Consider the following 22,347-nt stretch of genomic DNA (forward strand, 5'->3'; position numbering starts at 1 on the left):
ATTTTTCATGGGGGGGGCAACTGGTGCCTGTGTGTCTGTGGCGGAGGCATGCAGCCTGTCTTTGCCTGCGTGTCACACGGGTGTGCAAGTCGACAGGCCACAGAAATTGTCACGCTTGTTGGGGAACTGTACGACGTCAGAATTTGTTTTCCGCAAATGATGGCGTTCCGACCCCTTCTTAGTCTGTTGATGCTGATCTATCAGTGTGTGTGTGTGTGTGTGTGTGTGTGTGTGTGTGTGTGTTCATGTGCCCACGTGCGTGCCGTGCATGTGTGCGCATGTATACATGTGTGTGTGTTTACATGTATCCGACTAATAGCTTTAGACGCACTACCATCGAAAAAGTGACTTGCAATTCTCAAACAAGAACATCTCTGGCATAACAACTCCAACTATAGCACTGCCTGTGTCTCCTCTGTCCTCTCAGTAGTGTGACACCAGTCGAGTTCCTAGTTCCTGTGCTGTCTCTCCTGCCATGCACACACACACACACACACACACACACACACACACACACACACACACACACACACACACACACACACACACACACACACACACACACACACACACACACACACACACACACACACAAGCTAGTTCCTGGGCTGTCTCCTCTGCCCCTCGTTGTACCACCAGTAATTAATTACAGATTAAATTAGAGCTCCTGAGTGCTTCCTCATACTGCTCCGCTGCTTTGGAGGAGTGATGGGAGGGCACAGGGACACGGGCTGAGATGCTCTGATAAGGCCTCGGATGATTAGAACAGAGCACCTCCGCTTCCATCCTTCCATTCACAGAGTTCCGCCGTGGAGAGACAGAGACAGAACACAGGGAGAGGAGGATGATCTCTGGATTAGTTTAATTAGTTCGAAATGACCCCCTGGATTAATGATTGACAATCAGGACAGGAAGTGTGTGTGGGGGTGGGGGGTTGTGTGTGTGGGGGTGTGTTTCTGTCTGTCTGTGTGTGGGAGCGCATCTGTGTGTTTTCGTGGATGGAGGATGAGTAACCTGGTCCCAGATTTGCATGCGTTTTAGCCAGCTACGATAGTCAGACATATTGGCTACGGTAAACGCGCATACAGATCTGGGACCAGGAAAAAGGATGAGGGGCTCACAAATTAAAAAGGAACAGGGTAGTCTGTAAATGGGTGGCATTTGGCTATGGTGGTGAAGGTTTCAGCAAGAAGCCACAATAGGCAACAGTAGGGGATGTTGCGAAGGGTGCTTGATAGGAACGCCATATCCCACGTATATACATACCCAAGGACCTTGTGCTGTATGATCAGCTAGTGATGCTGCTGAAACCTGAGGATACCGGTTTCATGTCGTTCCCTGACTGCCTGCCTAGCTGTCTTTTCACTGGCTTATGTGAGAGCAGAGAATGAGGTGAGTTGGCATGATCAGTGTTGAAGAGCTGCCTCCTAAATGCTGACTGTTCACTCCGTGCAGACCTGGCTTGCTGACTGCTCCCCGCCATGCACAGAGCCACGGGACTCATACACTCATTAACATCAAAGTTATCTGACCTGATTCGCAGGATGATAGCGACAGAGGAGTTTTTTTGGTGTCAGGTGAAAGAAATTGACTTTTAACTTATCGCCAATTACTATTCAAGGAAGGCTATCTACATTTTCTGTAATTAGAGGGAAGAGAAAAAGAGGGAAGAGGAGTGCAAAGATAATACGTGAGAAATATATACACAACCGTGTATATCCCCCCTCAATCGAACACCGCTACGGCTCTCAAGAAACTACATTGGACTTTGTGCAAACTGGAAACCGCATATCCTGAGGTCGCGTTTTTTGTAGCTGGGGATTTGAACCCTTTGATGCATGCAATCACATAATTGTGATCATTGTCGAGTGGTCCCTGTAGTATACCATCGCAAATATGTGATTGGAACAGTAGCAACAGAACGTATGATGCAACTAATGTGTCTAAACAGCATTGCTGTCTGAAAAGCATCCAAACAATGCCTTGTACTGATGTGAAATAAAGGTCTTCACTACTTTATTCTTAAATTTGATATTTTATTGTAAAAGATAAATGCGAACTTCATCATCCAAACATCACACGGAACACATCCACAGCCAAACTAATCCCATAAACCAGTCTAAATAACATGTTTCACTGACAAAAAAACTAAACATAAGTTAGCGACCTAACAGCTAGACTTGTTTACAATGTACAACATCTCTGGTGAGCACAAGGGAGAAATGTAATATTGTTTAGAAAATAAATGCGTGTCAGCTAAGCTAACAGCAGCGAAATTCTTTATGATGGCAGCCATGTTTGACATCGAAAACTCCCTAGTCCCAGAATGCCATTCACTATGAGATGCAAATAAACAAAGTCAAAGTCAAAAATGGCTGCGCCCATTGCCAGAAAAATATTAACTTAGTTCGGCCACTTTTCAACATATTACAAATCTTTGATGTAGTTGTTACGGTGTATACAAGAAGTCATTTACAGTTTTTGACAAATCACAAAGCAAATAAAATGTTATCGCTTCACAGATCATCACCCCAAATACAAGCCTACTGCCTAGCTCAGGGGTGGGAAAACGTTTTGGCTCGAGGGCCACATTGGGATTTTGAAATTCAACGGAGGGACGCATTTTTTGGGGGACCAAATGTTTGCTAAAATTAATTTGCGGGGGACTCCCGAGTGGCGCAGTGGTCTAAGGCACTGCATCGCAGTGCTTGTGGTGTCACTACAGACCCGGGTTTGATTCCCAGGCTGTGTGTCATAGCTGGCCATGACTGGGAGACCCATGAGGCGGTGCACAATTGGCCCAGCGTCGTCCGGGTTAGGAGAGGGTTTGGCAGGCTGAGATTTCCCTGTCCCATCGCGCTCTAGCGACACCTGTGGCAGGGCGGGCGCATGCAAGCTGACACCCATTGGCCTAGCCTCACCATAGCACAGAAGCTAAACAGGGTTGCCAGATTTGGGGTAAACCATTTTAGGGGTTTTGTGGGGGGGGTGTAAACATGGAGGAAGGTATCATGGTTGTATAAGAAGCAGGAAATATTGATATGCTGGGGATTTACCAATAAATGGGGGCAGCAAACACAGGAGAAGTTTAAACTAAATAAAAATAAAACCCCTTTTAAGGGGGGGGGGGGTCTGAGCTGGCAACCCTGCTTAACGATAGTTACAATCTAAGTCAATCGAATGAACCCTCCCTTCACCTCGTTTTGTTATAAACTCTTTGGTCTGACAGACAACCAGAATGTATTGTATGATGTCAACAAACATGGCGCCACACATAGCTGGCATTTAGCTTAGCATTAGCTCATCATAATCAGTACAACCTTCCAAAAAGTATTTTACACACATTATAAGTGTCCATTACAATTTATGCAAGAATACAATTTTTTTTTACCAGTACTTGAAAACGTGAATAAAACAGTAAATACATTATGCTCCATACATACGGTGTGCTACATTAGAAACAACAACACAATATACAGAATCTATATTGATAATAAGGCACTTACTTTGATAGGACAAACTCATGTCCAAAATTATTATTAGTAAGGAAAACAACAATGAAGGCAATGCGGGCAACAGCCGGAAAATGTGCCAGGGGGAAAATGTTTGTGCAAGTTCTTTTCTGACTGAAGATGCACAAATGTCTGCTTCAGTATTCTCTCTCACAGGCGGTTAGCCATTGGTTGGCTTATGCCAAAGGAAAGCTGACGCAGAGATGGTCGCCTCGCTTCGAGTTCTTAGGGAAACTATGCAGTATTTTTTTTCATGTATTATTTCTTACATTGTTAGCCCAGAAAATCTTAAGTATTATTACATACAGCCGGGAGGAACTATTGGATATAAGAGCGATGTCAACTTACCAACATTACGACCAGGAATAAGACTTTCCTGAAGTGGATTCTTTGGTCGGACCACCACCCAGGACATTGGATCTAATCCCAGAGGCCGACCCAAAACAATGTCGCCGCAGGAGAGGTAGACGGAGCGGCCTTCTGGTCAGACTTCAAAGGCGTGCACACCACCCACCGCTTCTGAGTATATTACTCGCCAATATCCAGTCTCTAGACAACAAGGTGGACAAAATTAGGGCAAGGATTGCCTTCCAGAGAGACATCAGAGATTTTAACATTATCTGTTTCACGGAAACATGGCTCTCTCTTGATATGTTGTTGGAGTCGGTACAGCCACCGGGTTTCTTCATGCGTCACGCCGACAGAAACAAACATCTCTCTGGTAAGAAGAAGGGTGGGGGTGTACACGTCATGATTAACGACTCATGGTGTAATCATAACGACATACAGGAACTCAAGTCCTTCTGTTCACCTGACCTAGAATTCCTTACAATCAAATGCTGACCACATTATCTCCCAAGAGAATTCTCTTTGATTATAGTCACAGCCATGCATATCCCCCCCAAGCAGATACCTTGACAACCTTTGAAGAACTTCACTGGACTCTATGTAAATTGGAAACCATATATCCTGAGGCTGTATTTATTGTAGCTGGGGATTTTAACAAAGCTAATTTGAGAACAAGGCAACGTAAATTCTATCAGCACATTTGACTGCAGCACTCGCGCAGTCAATACGCTGGACCACTGCTACTCTAACTTCCACCATGCATACAAGGCCCTCCCCCCGCCCTCCCTTCAGCAAATCCGACCACAACTCCATCTTGCTCCTACCGTTCTACAGGCAGAATCTCAAACAGCATGTACCCATGACTAGAACCATTCAATGCTGGTCTGACCAATTGGAATCCACGCTTCAAGATTGTTTTGATTCCGCAGACTGGGAATTGTTCAGGGAAGCCTCAGAGAATAACATAGATTTATACGCTGACTCGGTGAGTGAGTTTATAAGGAAGTGCATTGGAGATGTTGTACCCATTGTGACTATTAAAACTTACCCTAACCAGAAACCTTGGATAGTTGGCGGCATTCGCGCAAAACTGAAAGTGCGAGCCACCGCATTCAACCATGGAAAGATGTCTGGCAATATGGCAGAATATAAACAGTGTAGTTATTCCCTCCGCAATCAATCAAAAAACAAAATGTCGGTATAGGGACAAAGGTGGAGACGCAATTCAATGGCTCAGACACGAGACGTATGTGGCAGGGTCTACAGACAATTACGGACTACAAAAAGAAAACCAGCCACGTCACGGACACCGACTTCTTGCTTCCAGACAAACTAAACACCTTCCTTGCCCACTTTGAGAATAATACAGTGACACCAATGCAACCCGCTACCAAGGACTGTGGGCCCCCCTCTCCTTCTCCGTGGCCGGCGTGAGTAAGACATTTAAACGTGTTAACCCTCGCAAGGCTGCTGGCCCAGATGGCATCCCTAGCCGTATACTCAGAGCATGCGCAGACCAGCTGGCTGGTGTGCTTACAGACATATTCAACTGCTCCCTATCCAAGTCTGCTGTCCCCACATGCTTCAAGATGGCCACCATTGTTCCTGTACCCAAGAAGGCAAAGATAACTGAACTAAATGACTAGCACTCACTTCTGTCATCATGAAGTGCTTTGAGAGACTCGCCAAGGATCATATCACCTCCACCTTACCTGCCACTCTAGACCCACTTCAGTTTGCATACCGCCCCAACAGGTCCACAGACAATGCAATCGCCATCACATTGCACACTTCCCTATCTCATCTGGACAAGAGGAATACCTATGTAAGAATGCTGTTCATTGACTACATCTCAGCATTCAACACCTACCCTCCAAGCTCATCATTAAGCTTGAGGTCCTGGGTCTCAACCCCGCCCTGTGCAATTGGGTCCTGGACTTTCTGACGGGCCGCCCCCAGGTGGTTAAAGTAGGAAACAACATCACACATCACGGACAAACTGAAATGGTCCACCCACACAGACAGTGTGGTGAAGAAGGCGCAACAGCGCCTCTTCAATCTCAGGAGGCTGAAGAAATTTGGCTGGTCACCTAAAATACTCACAAACTTTTACAGATGCACAATTGAGAGCATCCTGTCGGGCTGAATCACCGCCTGTCGGGCTGTATCACATGAATTTAATGAAGTGTATCACTTCATTAAATAGTCCCTTTAAAACACCAGTCTCAACATCCCTGACCACTGACTTCAAAATGGCCCGAGTCGCTCCCCTTCTCAAGAAACCAACACTCGACTCATCTGACGTCAAAAAATATAGACCTGTATCCGTTCTTTCTTTTCTTTCCAAAACACTTGATTGTTCTGTCTCTGATCAACTCTCTTATTATCTCTCTCAGAACGATCTTCTCGACCCTAACCAGTCAGGCTTCAAGACAGGTCACTCAAAAGAGACTGTTCTTCTCTGTGTCATGCAGGCTCTGCCAAAGCTGACTCTCTCACCTCTGTTCTCATCCTCCTAGATCTATCCACTGCTCTCGACACCGTGAACCGCCAGATCCTCCTCTTGAGGTGACTCTATTACCGCTACACCAGCAGTCATGAGTTATGACCGCAGTAAAATTATATTTGACCGTTGGGTACTACATGCTTTGGTAGTACCCAACTTGCTAACGACCATCAGGTCCTCATGGCCTGGTACTCAGGGCTCTATTGTCCCTCCAACCACTCTGACTACAATGCAAATGCAATCAAAAATCACATCAAACATGTATCATCCAAACAGTATCATGCATTAAAACTCACCTCACTGTGATGCTCAATTTGAAGAAAGAAGTTCAACAGCAGGTTGAAACTGAGTGTAAAACATGGTCGTTGTGGATGTTGTTTCAAAACCTTACACAAGGAAATGGACAGCTTTCTAAACAGCCATATACATATTAGAGCTTATTCATACCCATAGGCTTCTGAACCCAAAATATTGTGCCGTTATACAATACATAGCCTACTGCATATTACGCATGGCAGAAAAACATACAACAAAACTGATTTAAGATGTCTTTGGTACATAATTGGTCTAGCCTATACTCCAATATTAAACACATTTGAGTAATCGCCTTCGAGTGTGGACTGTATTATTATGCATGCTGAATGGTTACCTTATGCTATGCTACAAAATGTATATTCAGGAGCCTGGGAGAGAACGGTTCATTGATTGTGGAGGGCGATTTCGAATCACCTAGTAATAGGGATTTTTTAATATTTTCATTATTAATTGGGTGACATTACCTTTAGCTATACAGAATATCTCAGCATCATGCGTTTTCATCTCCTCCTCCCTCTCCTTTGTTGCTTTCTCGAGCGCGCAGTGGGGCTGTCTACAGTTTAGTGAAATATGTTTTGTTGCGAAAACATGTTACTATCGATGTTGCTGAACAGATTTTACTTGGTTTCCCAAATGAAGCACTGGTTAGCTGCACGAACAGGGTTGGAGAGCCAATGGCATACAGAGTTTCGGTGGACAATCACCTGTCGCACAGCGAGAGCATGCTCCTCAAAGAGCGGTTGATGCATGGAGTGAAATAAGTGTTTTTATATATTATTTTATATTTTTATTTATTCTCAGATGCTCATTTTAAGCACATGCTCAGCAATAAAACCGAGGTAGCCTACCAGGCATCATTGAAAAACGCACTAGCGGGAAAGCGCGCGGCCTCCATTCGCTATCTGAGTGCATACAGATAGCTTGTATTTTTCCCCCTGCCCTATTTCCTGCCCATTTGATAAATGGGCCATTCTAAATCAAAACCAATTTTACATATTAGTTAAGACAAGATAAAATTGAGACTAGTCTGATGGGTGAAAATATGACCACTTGATGAGAGAACTGCTGTGCAGCCTGAGGCGAGGATCAGAGCTCAAGCTTTCTTTGCTACTTTCTGAAATCATCAAAAGCCTATAGTCTCATCATGTTTTTCATTTCTAAGACATTGTTAGGTTTGTATTATTCACAACTAACGTTGCCAAATAGCTCTAAATCTAGCGTATAGGACCTGTTTCAAACGATCACTTTTACGCTCAACATAGCCACTTAGTACGTGCACTCACTCCAGAATGGTGTAAGGGCTGTCGTTGCAAGAAAACCAAGATGCAGCGGAGGTTGTGGATTCATTATGAATATTTAATAAAATGAACCACTATAAACAAAACATAAAACAGCAACAATAGCAAACAGTCCTGTCTGGTCAAAAACAAACGAGACAGAAAACAATCACCCACAAAACCCAAAGGAAAAATAGGCTACTTATGTGTGACTCCCAATCAGCAACAACGAACTTCAGCTGTGCCTGATTGGGAGCCACACACGGCCCAAAACAAAGAAATACAAAAACATAGAAAAATGAACATAGAACATGCCCGCAGCATTGCAATGTAACACCCTGGCCTAACCAAAAATAAAGAACAAAAACCCCTCTCTATGGCCAGGGCGTTACAGTACCCCCCCCCCAAAGGTGCGGACTCCGGCCGCAAAACCTGACTCTGAAGGGGAGGGTCCGGGTGGGCCTTCTTACGGCTCAGGTGCGGGATGTGGCCTCCGCTCCACCCTCGGCGTCGCCCACTTAGGTGGCGCCCCTGGCCACGCCGGAAGACTGGCGGGCGACCCTGGCTGCGCCCGGCTGGCGGGCGACCCTGGCTGCGCCCGGCTGGCGGGCGACCCTGGCGGCTCCGGCGGCTCCGGGCTGGCTGATGGCCCTGGCGGCTCCGGGCTGGCGGGCGGCCCTGGCGGCTCCGGGCTGGCGGGCGGCCCTGGCAGCTCCGGGCTGGCGGGCGGCTCTGGCGGCTCCGGGCTGGCGGGCGGCTCTGACGGCTCTGGCCCAGGATTCACCAGGCTGGGGAGACATGAAGGAGGCCTGACCCTGGGCACAGGCACAGGACTCACCAGGCTGGGGAGACATGAAGGAGGCCTGGCCCTGGGCACAGGCACAGGACTCACCAGGCTGGGGAGACATGAAGGAGGCCTGGCCCTGGGCGCAGGCACAGGACTCACCAGGCTGGTGGGCGGTTCTGGACAGGCAGGCGGCTCTGGCGGCTCTGGACTGGCGGGCGGCTCTGGCCCAGGATTCACCAGGCTGGGGAGACCCACTGGAGGCCTGGTCCATGGAGGAGGCACAGGATAAACCGGGCTGTGGGGGAGCACTGGGGTTCTGGCACTTAGGCCATTTACCCACACTCCAGGCTGAATGCCCACTTTGGCCCGGCACGGGCGGAGCGCAGGCATTGGGCGAACTTAACCCTCCCAGCACCCTGGAGACACAGTGCGCAGAGCCGGCGCAGGATAACCTGGACCGAAACGGCGCACTGGAGACCAGACGTGCTGAGCTGGCACAATCCGTCCTGGCTCGATGCCTGCACTCGCATGGCACTTGCGGGGGGGCTGGCCTATAGCGCACCGGGCTATGCACACGCACTGGAGACACCGTGCGCTTCACAGCATAACACGGTGCCTTACCAGTACCATGCTGCTTCCGGTAAGCACGGGGAGTTGGCTCAGGTCTACCGCCTGACTCCGCCAATCTCCTCGTGTGCCCCCCCCAAAAAATGTGGGGGGGCTGCCTCTCGTGTCTGCTGTGCTCCCTCGCTTCATACCAGCGCCTCTCAGCTATCGCCGCCTCGATCTCCCACTGCGGGCGGCGATACTCCCCAGCTTGAGCCCATGGTCCTTTACCGTCCAGCAATTCCTCCCAATTCCACGACTCATGATAGCTCCTCTCCTGGTGCCTCTCCTTCCTCCGCTGCTTGGTCCGTTTCTTGGTGGGTGATTCTGTAAGGGCTGTCGTTGCAGGAAAACCAAGATGCAGCGGTGGTTGTGGATTCATTATGAATATTTAATAAAATGAACCACTATAAAAAAAACATAAAACAGCAACGATAGCAAACAGTCCTGTCTGGTCAAAAATGAACGAGACAGAAAACAATCACCCACAAAACCCAAAGGAAAAATAGGCTACTTATGTGTGACTCCCAATCAGCAACAATGAACTTCAGCTGTGCCTGATTGGGAGCCACACACGGCCCAAAACAAAGAAATACAAAAACATAGAAAAATGAACATAGAACGCCCACCCAATGTAACACCCTGGCCTAACCAAAAATAAAGAACAAAAACCCCTCTCTATGACCAGGGCGTTACAAATGGGAAAAATATCCTTTCTATTTTAGTTTGATCATATTCTTCTTACTTTAAAATCATATAATATAAAATAATGGCGTGGGACTTACAAGCATATCTTGTTAGCTAAATGAACAAGCCTATGGCATGGAGCATAGCCAGATAACTCATATTCTGTTCTTCGGAAATACATTTTCTTTATATCATAATGTTCCTTTAAACCTGACTAAAATAAATAATGGATTTATTGTGATGGTGTATATTCAGTTGATTTATTATACTATTTTGAAAGTAGATGTTGCAAAGATGCATTTCAGCTGCTTGTATGTGTGGAGGCCTGGAGATGCTAAACGTGTTTATGTTAATTACGGTCAATTAACGTGAGACCGGCAGTCTTTTGCATAACAATAACCGGCTGACAAAATTTCCTGACCGTGACAGCCTTAGGCGTGACCCTGGACAACACCCTATCGTTCTCTGCAAACATCAACAGCAGTGACTCGCTCCTGCAGGTTCATGTGCTACAACATTCGTAGAGTACGATCCTACCTTACACAGGATGCAGAGCATCTCCTAATTCAGACACTTGTCACCTCCCTTCTGGACTACTGCAACTCGCTGTTGGCTGGGCTCCCCGCTTTTGCCATCAAACCCCTGCAACTTATCCAGAATGCTGCAGCCCGCCTGGTTTTCAACCTTCCCAAGTTCTCTCATCTCACATTACTCCTCTGCACACTCCACTGGCTTCCAGTCAAAGCCCGCATCCACTACAAGACCATGGTGCTTGCCCATGGAGCAGCAAGGGGAACTGCCCCTCCCTACCTTCAGGCTATGCTCAAACCTTACACCCCCAACACGAGCACTCCGTTCTGCCACCTCTGCTCTCGTGGCCCTCCCACCCCTACGGGAGGGTAGCTCCCTATCTGTCCAGTCCTGAACTAACACTCACACTTGACTCTGACTTTGCTGATAGCTACTTCATTGTGGGAAAGGGTACTTACTATGCCTTTGATATGTGGTTGTCCCACCGCACTATCTTAAGATGAATGCACTAACTGTAAGTCGCTCTGGATAAGAGTGTTTGCTAAAGGACTCAAATGTAAAAAAAGGAAAAAAGAAAAAAAAGACAAAGAAAAGGGAAACATAATGACGGGGCAGTGGAGGCTGGTTTAACTCACTTGGAGAGCCGCCTCTCAACAGCTGAAGGTGGGGTGGGAAAGCAGGCTTTGACACAGGGGAGGACATCCCTGGATCTGTAAGAGGAGGAGGAGCTGTGAGCTCATTATCTCTAGATTATGAAGTGAATCTACTGCCAGGCTGCGGTTATTTACTCAGCAATCAGTCTGTTCAGCAGTCCATTTGTGGTTAAATTGCTACTGGATATTACTCATTTGTAAACTTACTTTCTTTAATCCCATAAGTCAAAACTTGGACAAATAGACATATTGGAAGGTTCCAATTACAGTAGTGATTGACCAAATGTTTCAAACACTTGATATGTTTAAAAAGATCAAAGAGGAGTACATGAATGAATATACTTGTTGTGGTGTTAACATGTTTTTTTCTCTTGTTTGTGTTTCCCAGGTCCAGGAGTGGCTCTGTCTCAACTGCCAGATGCAGAGGGCGTTGGGCATTGACATGACCACCGCACGATCCAAGAGCCAGCAGCAGATCCACTCTCCATCCCACCAAGCCAAACCCATTGTCCAGCCATCACCTGTTCATCCAGCCCAGCTAAAATCCCATCCCCAGCCCCCACTGCAGTCTTTACCCCACTCCCAGCCCCAGGCCCAACCCTATGGTCAAACTCAGCCCCAGGCCCAGCCCTACGGTCAATCCCAGCCACAGTCCGTTGGCCAAACTCAGCCCCAGCCCTATGGTCAATCCCAGCCTCAGCAACAGCCCTACAGCCAAACTCAGCCCCAACCCTATGGTCAATCCCAGCCCTATGGGCAGTCCCAGCAACAGCTCTATGGTCAATCCCAGCCCCAACAACAGCCCTACGGCCAAAGCCAGCCCCAGCAACAGCCCTTTGGCCAAACCCAGCCTCAAGCCAACCCCCAGGCTCAGCATCAGCCACAGCCCTCCCCTGGCCTACAGAGACACCCTGTCGCCGGCTCAGCCTCCCTGCCCGGGTCTTCGACAAGCTCTCCCCAGCACATCCCATATGGCCAGAGAGGGCCTGGAGGTCCCGGCCAGCCCCGGATACCCCACCCTGGAGCAGTTCCCCTGGTGGGCATGGCCAAGGCTCCCTCCCAGCCAGACCTGGGTAGAGGTACCCCGATACACCAGGGCGGCCGCCAGGCTGCCAGCGCTGGCTCCTCCCCCGCACATCGACCCTCCGCCCCCCAGGGGCAGCCCCCCCAGGACGGCCTCACCAAACTGTTTGGCTTTGGGGCGTCGCTCCTCAACCAGGCGGCCAGCACCCTGGCATCTGTGGACCCCCTCTCAGGGCCACCGTCCTCCCAGCCCTCCCCTGCCAGGGGTGGACCTGCCAATAAACAACAAGGACCTCCTGGTGCTAAACCTTTCCAGACAGGTGGCCCGCATGCACCCCAAATGGGTAGCCCCCATGCACCCCAAATGGGTGGCTCCCATGCACCAACTCAGAAAGGGCCCCAACAGCAGCAGTCGCCTGCGCATCAACACAAGGGGCCACAGCAGCAGCAAGGGTCTCCCCTCAAACAGCAGCAGCAGCCGGCGGCCAGACAGGAGCCTGCTCCCAAGCCGGTGGAGCCTGTGGAGCCTGAGAAGCCCAAAGTCAACTGCCCCCTGTGTAAGACGGAGCTCAACATCGGCAGCACAGCCGAGCCGCCCAACTACACCTCCTGCACCCAGTGCCACGCCCAAGTGTGCAACCTGTGCGGATTCAACCCCGCTCCTCACCTGGAGGTAAGCAAGACTTTCCCTTCTTCCACATACTCTACCTCCTCTCTCACCCTTTCTATCTGTTTCTATTCCCCTCTCTCTCTCTCTCCCTACCTCTCAGTCACGTTTCTCTCTTCTTCCAACTATCAAATCTGTATTGTGTCCCTTTCAGGGAATGTGGCTTGTATCTCATCTCAAGCTCAACAGCATAGCATCACCACATAGTGGTGCGATCTCGCTGTAATATCCTCCTCCCTTTCTCACTCTCTCTCTCTCTCCTTCTCTCCCCCTCTTATTGCCCTTGATCCTTCACTGAGAGGTGTGCTCCTGTTTGTCATTACTTTGGGAATAATGCGGCTCGACCAAACTTATTTACAGCAATCACACCTTGACAGTGTCGCGGCAGGTCAAGCTTTATATCTCTACCATGTCTGCCGCTGCAACAATTAATTTCTTCTCTTATTTTGCCGTTCCAATTGATAGAGGCAGTTTTTCAATTTTGGCGAGTGGTTCTTCAAGGATACCTGATTAAAGGGGTGCGTGGGAAACACAAAACGTTGGTTTTTCCTCCCATTCATTGGTATTCAAAAGAGTTGTTCCAATCACTTATAATGAAGCCCTTCTTCCCTCTCAGAGCTCTTTTCTGTAGATAAGCACACAGAACTTGAAAAGCATGTGCATACTAATGATTTGATGGTGGAGTGAGCGATGAAAGGAGCTGGACAGACAGCTGTTGAGTGGCTTAGTAAAACCCAAATGTTTTTATTTTTATTTAACCTTTAGTTAAGAACAAAATATTATTTACAAACCTAACCCGGACAACGCTGGGCCAGTTGTGCGCTGCCCTATGGGACTCCCGATCACGGCCGGTTGTGATACAGCCTGGAATCGAACCAGGGTCTGTAGTGAGATGCATTGAGATGCAGTGCCTTAGACCGTTGCGTCACTTGGGAGCCCCCTAACATCAGGGATGTTCAGTCTCAAGGACCTTTGTGGGTGTACTGTACTTGCCTGGTCTTCTCTTTACGTTGGATATTTTCGGGGGGAAAACACGGCCTGTGTAACAGTAGCTATACTCTATGGGGCGGTTTCTCGAACACAGATTAAGCCTAGTCCTGGACTAAAATACATTTTTGAATGGAGATCCTTGATTGCGCTTTCTTTTTAGTCTAGGATTAATCTGTGTCCTGGAAACTACTGTTGTCTCTCATACAACTTGTTTATTTGGTAGGCTATACAGTTATGAAAGCTCTCCTCATTGTCCTAAATATATTAGTGAATCGTCCATAAACGGATGTCAGATGAGACGTTAACCAAATTGACGAGGGTCAGCAACTGGATTAGTTGATATTCTCTCCCTCTCTGCAGAAAGCCAGGTCAGAAGTCTCCCTAAATGGGGGTTGAGGAGTCTGGGAAAAAGGTTGAGTAAATCACCATTGTGCATATCTGCAGGTTGCCAATTAAAGGCTGGGAGATGGGAGATGTATTTCTCTCTAGCCTCTATGATTCAGGGAGGTTCAGGCTTTCGTCTGTGTGCATGTGACCAGAATTTAGAGTGCTGCCGTTGCAGTGTACCAATTACTGGGTGTTTTTAATCCTCCCCACTGACTCACAGCCTAGCAGAAGGAACGTCAGAGAAATCATAAAGCAGGATTTAGATCCCTGGGTTTGAATTCAGACAAACCTACTCGGCGTGTCTTGGTTGATGGGTAGCTTTGTGAAATATGGGGGTGGGGGAAGGCTTGTAAGATGTTATTAGCTGTCTCTATTCTCAAGTTGTCTCTCTGAAACCTGATCATATTTACCTAATATAGGCCTTTGTGATTTCATACAGCTATATCCCATTGTCAATCACAATTTCATCCCACGTGTTACCTTGAAATAACTTCATAGTTTGAGTACACAATAGGATTTGAACTCCGAATATATACTGAACAAAAATATAAACGCAACATGTAAAGTGTTTGTCCCATGTTTCATGAGCTGAAATAAATGATCCCAGAAATGTTTCATTCGCACAAAAAGCAAATTTGTTTACATCTCTTTTAGTGAGCATTTCTCCTTTGCCAAGATAATCCATCCACGTAACAGGTGTGGCATATCAAGAAGTTGATTAAACAGCATGATCATTACACAGGTGCACCTTGTGCTTGGGACAATAAAAGTCCACTCTAAAATGGACAGTTTTGTCAAACAACACAATGCCACAGATGTCTCAAGTTTTGAGGGAGCGTGCAATTGGCATGCTGACTGCAGGAATATCCACCAGAGCTGTTGCCAAAGAATTTAATGTTAATTTCTCGACCTTAAGCCGCCTCCAATGTCGTTTTAAAGAATTTAGCAGTACGTCCAACCGGCTTCACAACCGCAGACCACGTGTAACCACGCCAGCCCAGGACCTCCACATCCAGCTTCTTCTCCTGTGGGGTCGTCTGAGACCAGCCACCCGGACAGCTGATGAAACGGTGGGTTTGCAGTTCAGCGTCGTAACTGACTTCAGTGGGCAAATGCTCACCTTCGATGGCCACTGGCACGCTGGAGAAGTGTGCTGTTCGTGGATGAATCCTGCTTTCAACTGTACTGGGAAATGGCAGACAGCGTGTATGGCGTTGTGTGGACGAGGTGTTTACTGATGTCAACGTTATGAACAGAGTGCCCCATGGTGGCAGTGGGGTTATGGTATGGGCAGGCATAAGCTACGGACAATGAACATAATTGCATTCTATCCACCGCTATCACCTCATGTTTCAGCATGATAATGTACGGTCCCAGGCCGTAAGGATCTGTACACAATTCCTGGAAGCAGAAATTGTCCCAGTTCTTCCATGGCCTGCATACTCACCAGAAATGTCACATATTGAGCATGTTTGGGATGCTCTGGATTGACGTGTATGACAGTCACACCAGATACTGGCTGGTTTTCTTACCCACAGCCCTACCTTTTTTTTTAAAGGTATCTGTGACCAACAGATGCATATCTGTATTCCCAGTCATGTGAAATCCATAGATTAGGTCCTAATGAATTTATTTCAATTGACTGATTTTGTTATATGAACTGTAACTCAGTAAAATCTTTGAAATTGTCGCATGTTGCGTTTCTATTTTATTCAGTGTAGATCATGAAACCATTGCTCCTTCATTTTTTTTTTTTTTTACATTTTAGTCATTTAGCAGACGCTCTTATCCAGAGCAACTTAAAGTAGTGAGTACATCCATTTTTCATACTTTTCATACTGGTTCCCCGTGGGAATCAAACCCACCAACTGAGCCACACGGGACCCACCTAACAGTCAGTTTTGCAGATCATAGATTAAGCATTGTGCTCCCCAAAGGTCTATGTGAAATGTTGTACAGTACAATGGGTCAATGCCAGAGCCAGCCAGACCTAAAGACAATGGCAGGGCTATAAATAGACCCCAGAGTACAGCTTGAGTGACTGATTGGGGACCAAGATGCATTGGATCAAGTGATTTAAACCGAGAGGAATCCCAGCCCATTCAAACTGTTGGAGCCACACAGACAGAAAGGGTCTGCGGCAGTTTGCTGAATATCGGTTCTTTCAAATAAAGGAGGCCAGGAATCTTTTAAGTGTAGTGGGCCACTGCAGGAGCTTCGGTAGGCTGGCTTTCAGAATTGTGTCGTGGCCTGTCGTGGCCTGTCGTGGCCTGTCGTGGCCTGTCGTGGCCTGTCGTGGCCTGTCGTGGCCTGTGACTCCTCAGCACGCCGGATGGAGAGACAGGCTGAGGAGGAGACTCTGAAAGGTGCACGCTATACTGTAGCTGGGTCACGTGGCCAGTCCAGAGGGAGAGCTGCTTTAGAGAGACAGATACAGACCAAGAGGGAGAGAGGGGGGGGAGAAAGATGGGGAGGGAGAGAGGGTAGTGGAACGGATGAGAAGTGAAAAGATGGAAGGGGAGAGAGAGATAAAGAGAGAGAGAGAGAGAGAGAGAGAGAGAAAGGAAAAGAGAAAGAGAGGTAGAGGGAAGACATACTGATGTATAGTAGGATCTTAATTTGAGTCAGTTTGCTACAGCAGGAAAATAATCATGCAGCAACAGGAAATGTGATTTATTACGTGAATTATAATTAATGGACATTTTTGTACGGGTTGATACATTTTTTGTAAGGGAAAACAAACTTCAGAAGCCTTTTTAAACCTCAAATACACTACAAGTTGTACATTTCCTGTACTCCTGCAACAGGGTGATCAAATTAAGATCCTGCATCTATCTGTATGACGTCTAAAGCAGTGTCTCAGCAGAAACGAAAGAATGAAAGGGTGGGGGGAACAAAACATGGCAACTTTTCTGGGTTGGATTTCTTTATTTTTAATATTATTTTGTATCTTTCAAATACTTTTAGCGTTTGCTCTAGTCTACCTCGAGTGCCTGATGGGCAGTTTGCAACGGTGGGACTACTCAGGCAAGCTCAATTAAGCCCAAATAAAGTATTTGAAAGGATTTCAAATAGTATTTGAACCCAGGTCTGGAGGGTAGTCAGTGTACAGTACACCGTGCACCTCTACATATTTAATCGTTCACTATTTATAAAGCACGTACCCCGGTGAATTATTAATCAGCACTCTTCTTCTCTCTTTGCTCCGTCTGTTCGCTGTTCACAAAAATGGTTGTCACTAAACAAAATGTGGACGTGCACTTTGTCAACTCTACCGACGTGCACTTTATCAACCAAAGGACCAAGTCTTGGCATCCTCCTCCATTTCATTCAGAATCCTCCCCTCCCAGGCTTGTGAAAACCATTAGCTTATTCACTTGGGAAATGTCTCTTATGTTGTGTTGTTATGAGCTGGACAGTAGTAGATCACAATGTAACAAGGGTTGCTTGAACATTCACCGTGAGAGATTTCTCTCATTGTCTCGCTTTTCATCCTTTTCCTTTCCCTCACTACCACCTTCTCTTTTCTCCGGTAACCTTTTCTCTCTTATGAGAATGAAAAAAAAAAAACCTCTCTTCTCTCCTCCTCTGTCTGCACCCATGACTTGAGAGCAATCTTCATTGTACATTCATTCAGATGGTATCGTGGAAGGGAACCTTTTTCTAGCGCAGAGTGCCCTTTGGAGACAGTAGCTCAGTGGAGCCGTGGCTGATCCAGCAGCCAGCCTTCTCCCATGCAGCCTGTAATGAAACATGAAAGGACATGAAAGAGAATAAGACAGAGGACAGGGAGGATGGGACAGTGACGGCAACAAAGCCAGCACTGGGCATCCAGAGGACCGGGATGATGACACACTGTGAATCACACAAACACACACACACACACATGCACATGTGCGCATACGCATCCAGGGATGCACGAAAGCAGGTATGCATCCGCACACACATGCATGCATACAGGCGTAGACTGATACACACACATAAACACACACAATCCGACTGGCTCATCAGGCCTTGTAGCACACTTCCCTCTCGTTATCAAATACATCTGAGTCGCTCCCAAAGCGACCTTCACTTTATGTTGAGCTGAGAAAACTTCACACCTACACTGTCTTTTTCATCAACTCTCAAGCTATGATAAACCTTTTGGTGCATAACAATGTTGTGTATTTTTACAATCTCATTTTAGATCATTTTTTTGTTAGATAATGGTCGGTCATTTCTTAGAAATCTTAGTGCGAGGAATAGACTGTGTTCGTGGTACTGGTAACAAATACATACCAACTTCTGTCAGAGTGTCCAGAGAATGGTCAGAGTATACTAGTATAGATTCAAAAACAACTACTTAAATGGCAGTCGTTGGTGGACTCCAGTCTCTAGCTTTGGAACCAGAACAGTAGGTGAGTCAGGGCAATCAGAGCCGGCAATGCGTCCGAAATGGCACCCTATTCCATACAAAGTGTACTACTTTTCACCAGGGCACATAATGGTCAAAAGTTGTGTTTTATACTCTGTAGGGAATAGGGTGCCATTTTGGACGCAACCTATATGTGGCTGATTGACAGGTAAAATGTTTAATCGACTCCAGGGGGAGGGCGCTGCAGGTGGAGGGGAATTATGGGAGGCAAAGAAAAACTGAATGAGTTCATCATCCAGGAAGTGTCTTGTCTGTCACAAAGGACTTCACAGCTGCCGTCACAAGTGTCCCAACAATTACTCTGTCTCTCACTCACCTGTCTGTGTCTGTGTGTGTGTGTGTGAAAAATGCCAAGGGGGGTGAAGCCACTGTATATATGCACTTGCATATGTATGGGTGTGTGTGTGTGTGTGAGGGGGGGGCATGCATTTCTTCAGTGATGCAGCCATCCTGACCTAGTTGGCGGTTGTCTGGACACTGTGCTGTGGTAGTCCTACATTACTTAGCAACCCTGCTCGCACACGTCTTGAAATAGTATTGGTGTGTATCATTTTTACTATGGTATTGGTGCTAATATTGTAAGCAACATGCTGTTGCCGTTAGCAGGTGGATGTTGACAGACACAGGACTCCCTCTTAGTTCACTAGAGGTGTGTGAATCTCAGCGCTGGAAAGGTTAGTAGCACAGCTAATTAAAAGCCACGGTTGTTACGTGTGTGTGCTTGCAATGCGTACGTGTGTGTGGTGTGTGTGTGTGTCTGTTCGTGTGCTTGTGTGTGTTCGCACGTGTACATCTATGTGTGTGCGTCAATGTGTGTGTGCAGGTGTGTGTGTGTGTGTGTGTGTGTGTGTGTGTGTGTGTGTGTGTGTGTGTGTGTGTGTGTGTGTGTGTGTGTGTGTGTGTGTGTGTGTGTGTGTGTGTGTGTGTGTGTGTGTTTGTGCCTGCGGGGATGGAGGCAGTGGGGACAAGGGGTCAGGGTATACCACGGAGATGATGAGGATTGTTAAAGGTAATTGGTTAGCTTGTTATCTGTATGTGGGTTAGCAGGGCTAGTAGTAGAGTGTATGCCACCCTCCTATTTCATAAAGCTTTACTGACATCTACCTTATTAATGACCTTCCACCAGGGATGCATCTCAAATGGCGCCCTGTTCCCTACGTAGTGTACGACTAGGACACATTAGGACAGGGATACTCAAATAGAGATACTGTTCATGCATGTATATTCCTACCATTAGGATCGCTGCTAGAACAATTGGCCAAAGATTGCTTCTCAATTGGTTAATCCCAAGTCTGAATCAGTCCCTGATTGGAGAGTAAAGAATGAAAATCGTCTGTGCTTCAGACTTTAGAGGAAAGTGGGGGGATGGTGGGGGGATGGTGGGGATCTCTCGCTCTCTCTCTCTCTCTCTCTGGTTCTTCTCTTACAGATTAGAGTTGTCCTTGTCATAGCATTTGCTGGTGAGAACTCAGTGATTCATCATGTCCAGATGCTCCTCACTGCTCTGTCGATGCAGTCTTCAATCTGTCCCTCCGATCTGTGTGCGTTCTCTGCTTGCTGGGCTGCAGGTGGGAGATGTATGACTCACATGGCCAGTGACTAACCAACACAGTGTGCGCACACACACACACACACACACACACACACACACACACACACACACACACACACACACACACACACACACACACACACACACACACACACACACACACACACGTGTGAGTGTGTGCGTATGACATGGAGTATGGATTTGTAATGTGTGTGTGTGTGTGTGTGTGTGTGTGTGTGTGTGTGTGTGTGTGTGTGTGTGTGTGTGTGTGTGTGTGTGTGTGTGTGTGTGTGTGTGTGTGTGTGTGTGTGTGTGTGTGTGTGTGTGTGTGTGTGTGTGTGTGTGTGCATGTGTATGTGTGTGTTTTGCTAGTTTTAGTCTGTGCCCCTGTGTGCTAGTTCAGCTGTCTTTGTCACCTCTCCAAATTGGAGGAATTAGTATCCTGTTGTATCGACTGATCAACAGCTCATGGCCTTCGGAAAGTATTCAAAATTGATTTAATTGTCAACGATTTACACAAAATACTCTGTATGTCGAAGTGAAAAAAAAGTAAAACACATATATCTTGATTAAATAAGTATTCAATATACATGTATGTTAGAAACACCTTTGGCAGCAATTACAGCTGTGAGTCTTTTTTGGTAAGTCTCTAAGAGCTTTGCAGATCTGGATTGTACAATATTTACGCATCATAATTTTTTGAATTCTTCAAGCTCTGTCAAGTTGGTTGTTGATCATTGCTAGACAGCCAATTTCATGTCTTGCCATAGATTTTCATGCCAATTTAAGTCAAAACTGTAACTAGGCCACTCAGGAACATTCAATGTCATATTGGTAAGCAAATTTGGCCTTGCGTTTTAAATTATTGTCCATCTGAAAGATGAATTTGTCTTCCAATGTCTGGTGGAAAGCAGACTGAACCAGGTTTTCCTCTAGGATTTTGCCTGTGCTTAGCCTAGCTCCATTCCGTTTCCTTTTATCTTAAAAACCTCCCTAGTCCTGGCCGATGACAAACATAGCCATAACATGATGCAGCCACCACCATGCTATAAATAGGTAGAGTGGTATTCAGTGATGTGTTGTGTTGGATTTGCCCCAAACATAGTACTTTGTATTCAGGACAAAAAGTATATACTGTATCTACGCCCTGTTTTTTTCATTTGTTTTATTTAACTTTAGTGCCTTGTTGCAAACAGGATGTTTAGGAATATTTTTATTCTGTACAGGCTTCCTTCTTTTCACTCTGTTATTTAGGTTAGTATTGTGGAGGAACTGCAATGTTGTTGATCCATCCTCAGTTTTCTTCTACCACAGCCTGTAACTGTTGAAAAATTACTATTGGCCTCATGGTGAAATCCCTGAGCAGTTTCCTTCCTCTCCGGCAACTGATTTAGGAAGGAAGCCTGTATCTTTCTATTGACTGGGCGTATTGATACACCATCTAAAGACTAATGAATAACTTCACCATGCTCAAAAGAATATTCAGTGTTATTTCTTTATCCATCTACCAATAGGTGCCCTTCTTTGTGAGACGTTGGAAAACCTCCCTGGTCTTTGTGGTTGAAAATGTGCTTGACTGAGATCATTACAGATCATTTTATGTGTGTGGTGCAAAGATGGGTTAATCATACAAAAATCATGTGAAACGTTATTATTGCACACAGAGTGAGTCCATGCAACTTATTATGTGACTTGTTAAGCACATTTTTACTCCTGAACTTATTTAGGCTTTCCACAACAAAGGGGTTAAAAACGTATTTACTCAAGACATTTCAGCTTTTCATTTGAAATTAATTTGTAAAAAAAAAAAGTCAAAACACAAAATTCTACTTTGACTTAGATTAGTGACACAAAATGTCAATGTAATACATATTACATTCAGGCTGTAACACAACAAAATGTGGAAAAAGTCAAGTGGTATGAATACTTTCTGTAATAATGTGCTAGCGCCCTACACGCACACGCACGCACGCACACACACACACATCCCAACACCGGAGAGAAGGAAGGAGAGATCGATTAAATGTCGGTAGGTTTTGTAGGTTAGAAATCAGAATTTGCCCTATACCCATGTGTGAATGTCAGATAT

General features: G+C 46.4%; 1 protein-coding gene across 3 annotated transcripts in view; it reads left to right on the plus strand.

The window, feature by feature from the left end:
* Positions 1-22,347, plus strand: part of LOC106572259 (protein bassoon-like) — a 188,495-nt gene that overhangs the window by 85,036 nt on the left and 81,112 nt on the right. For all 3 annotated transcript variants that reach the window (XM_014146306.2, XM_014146305.2, XM_014146307.2), the window contains exon 3: positions 11,611-12,918. In XM_014146306.2, coding sequence (XP_014001781.2) covers positions 11,611-12,918 — 1,308 coding nt within the window. The remainder of the gene's footprint in view (positions 1-11,610; positions 12,919-22,347) is intronic.

This window comes from Salmo salar, chromosome ssa15, assembly GCF_905237065.1.
Source record: "Salmo salar chromosome ssa15, Ssal_v3.1, whole genome shotgun sequence".
Lineage (NCBI taxonomy): Eukaryota > Metazoa > Chordata > Actinopteri > Salmoniformes > Salmonidae > Salmo > Salmo salar.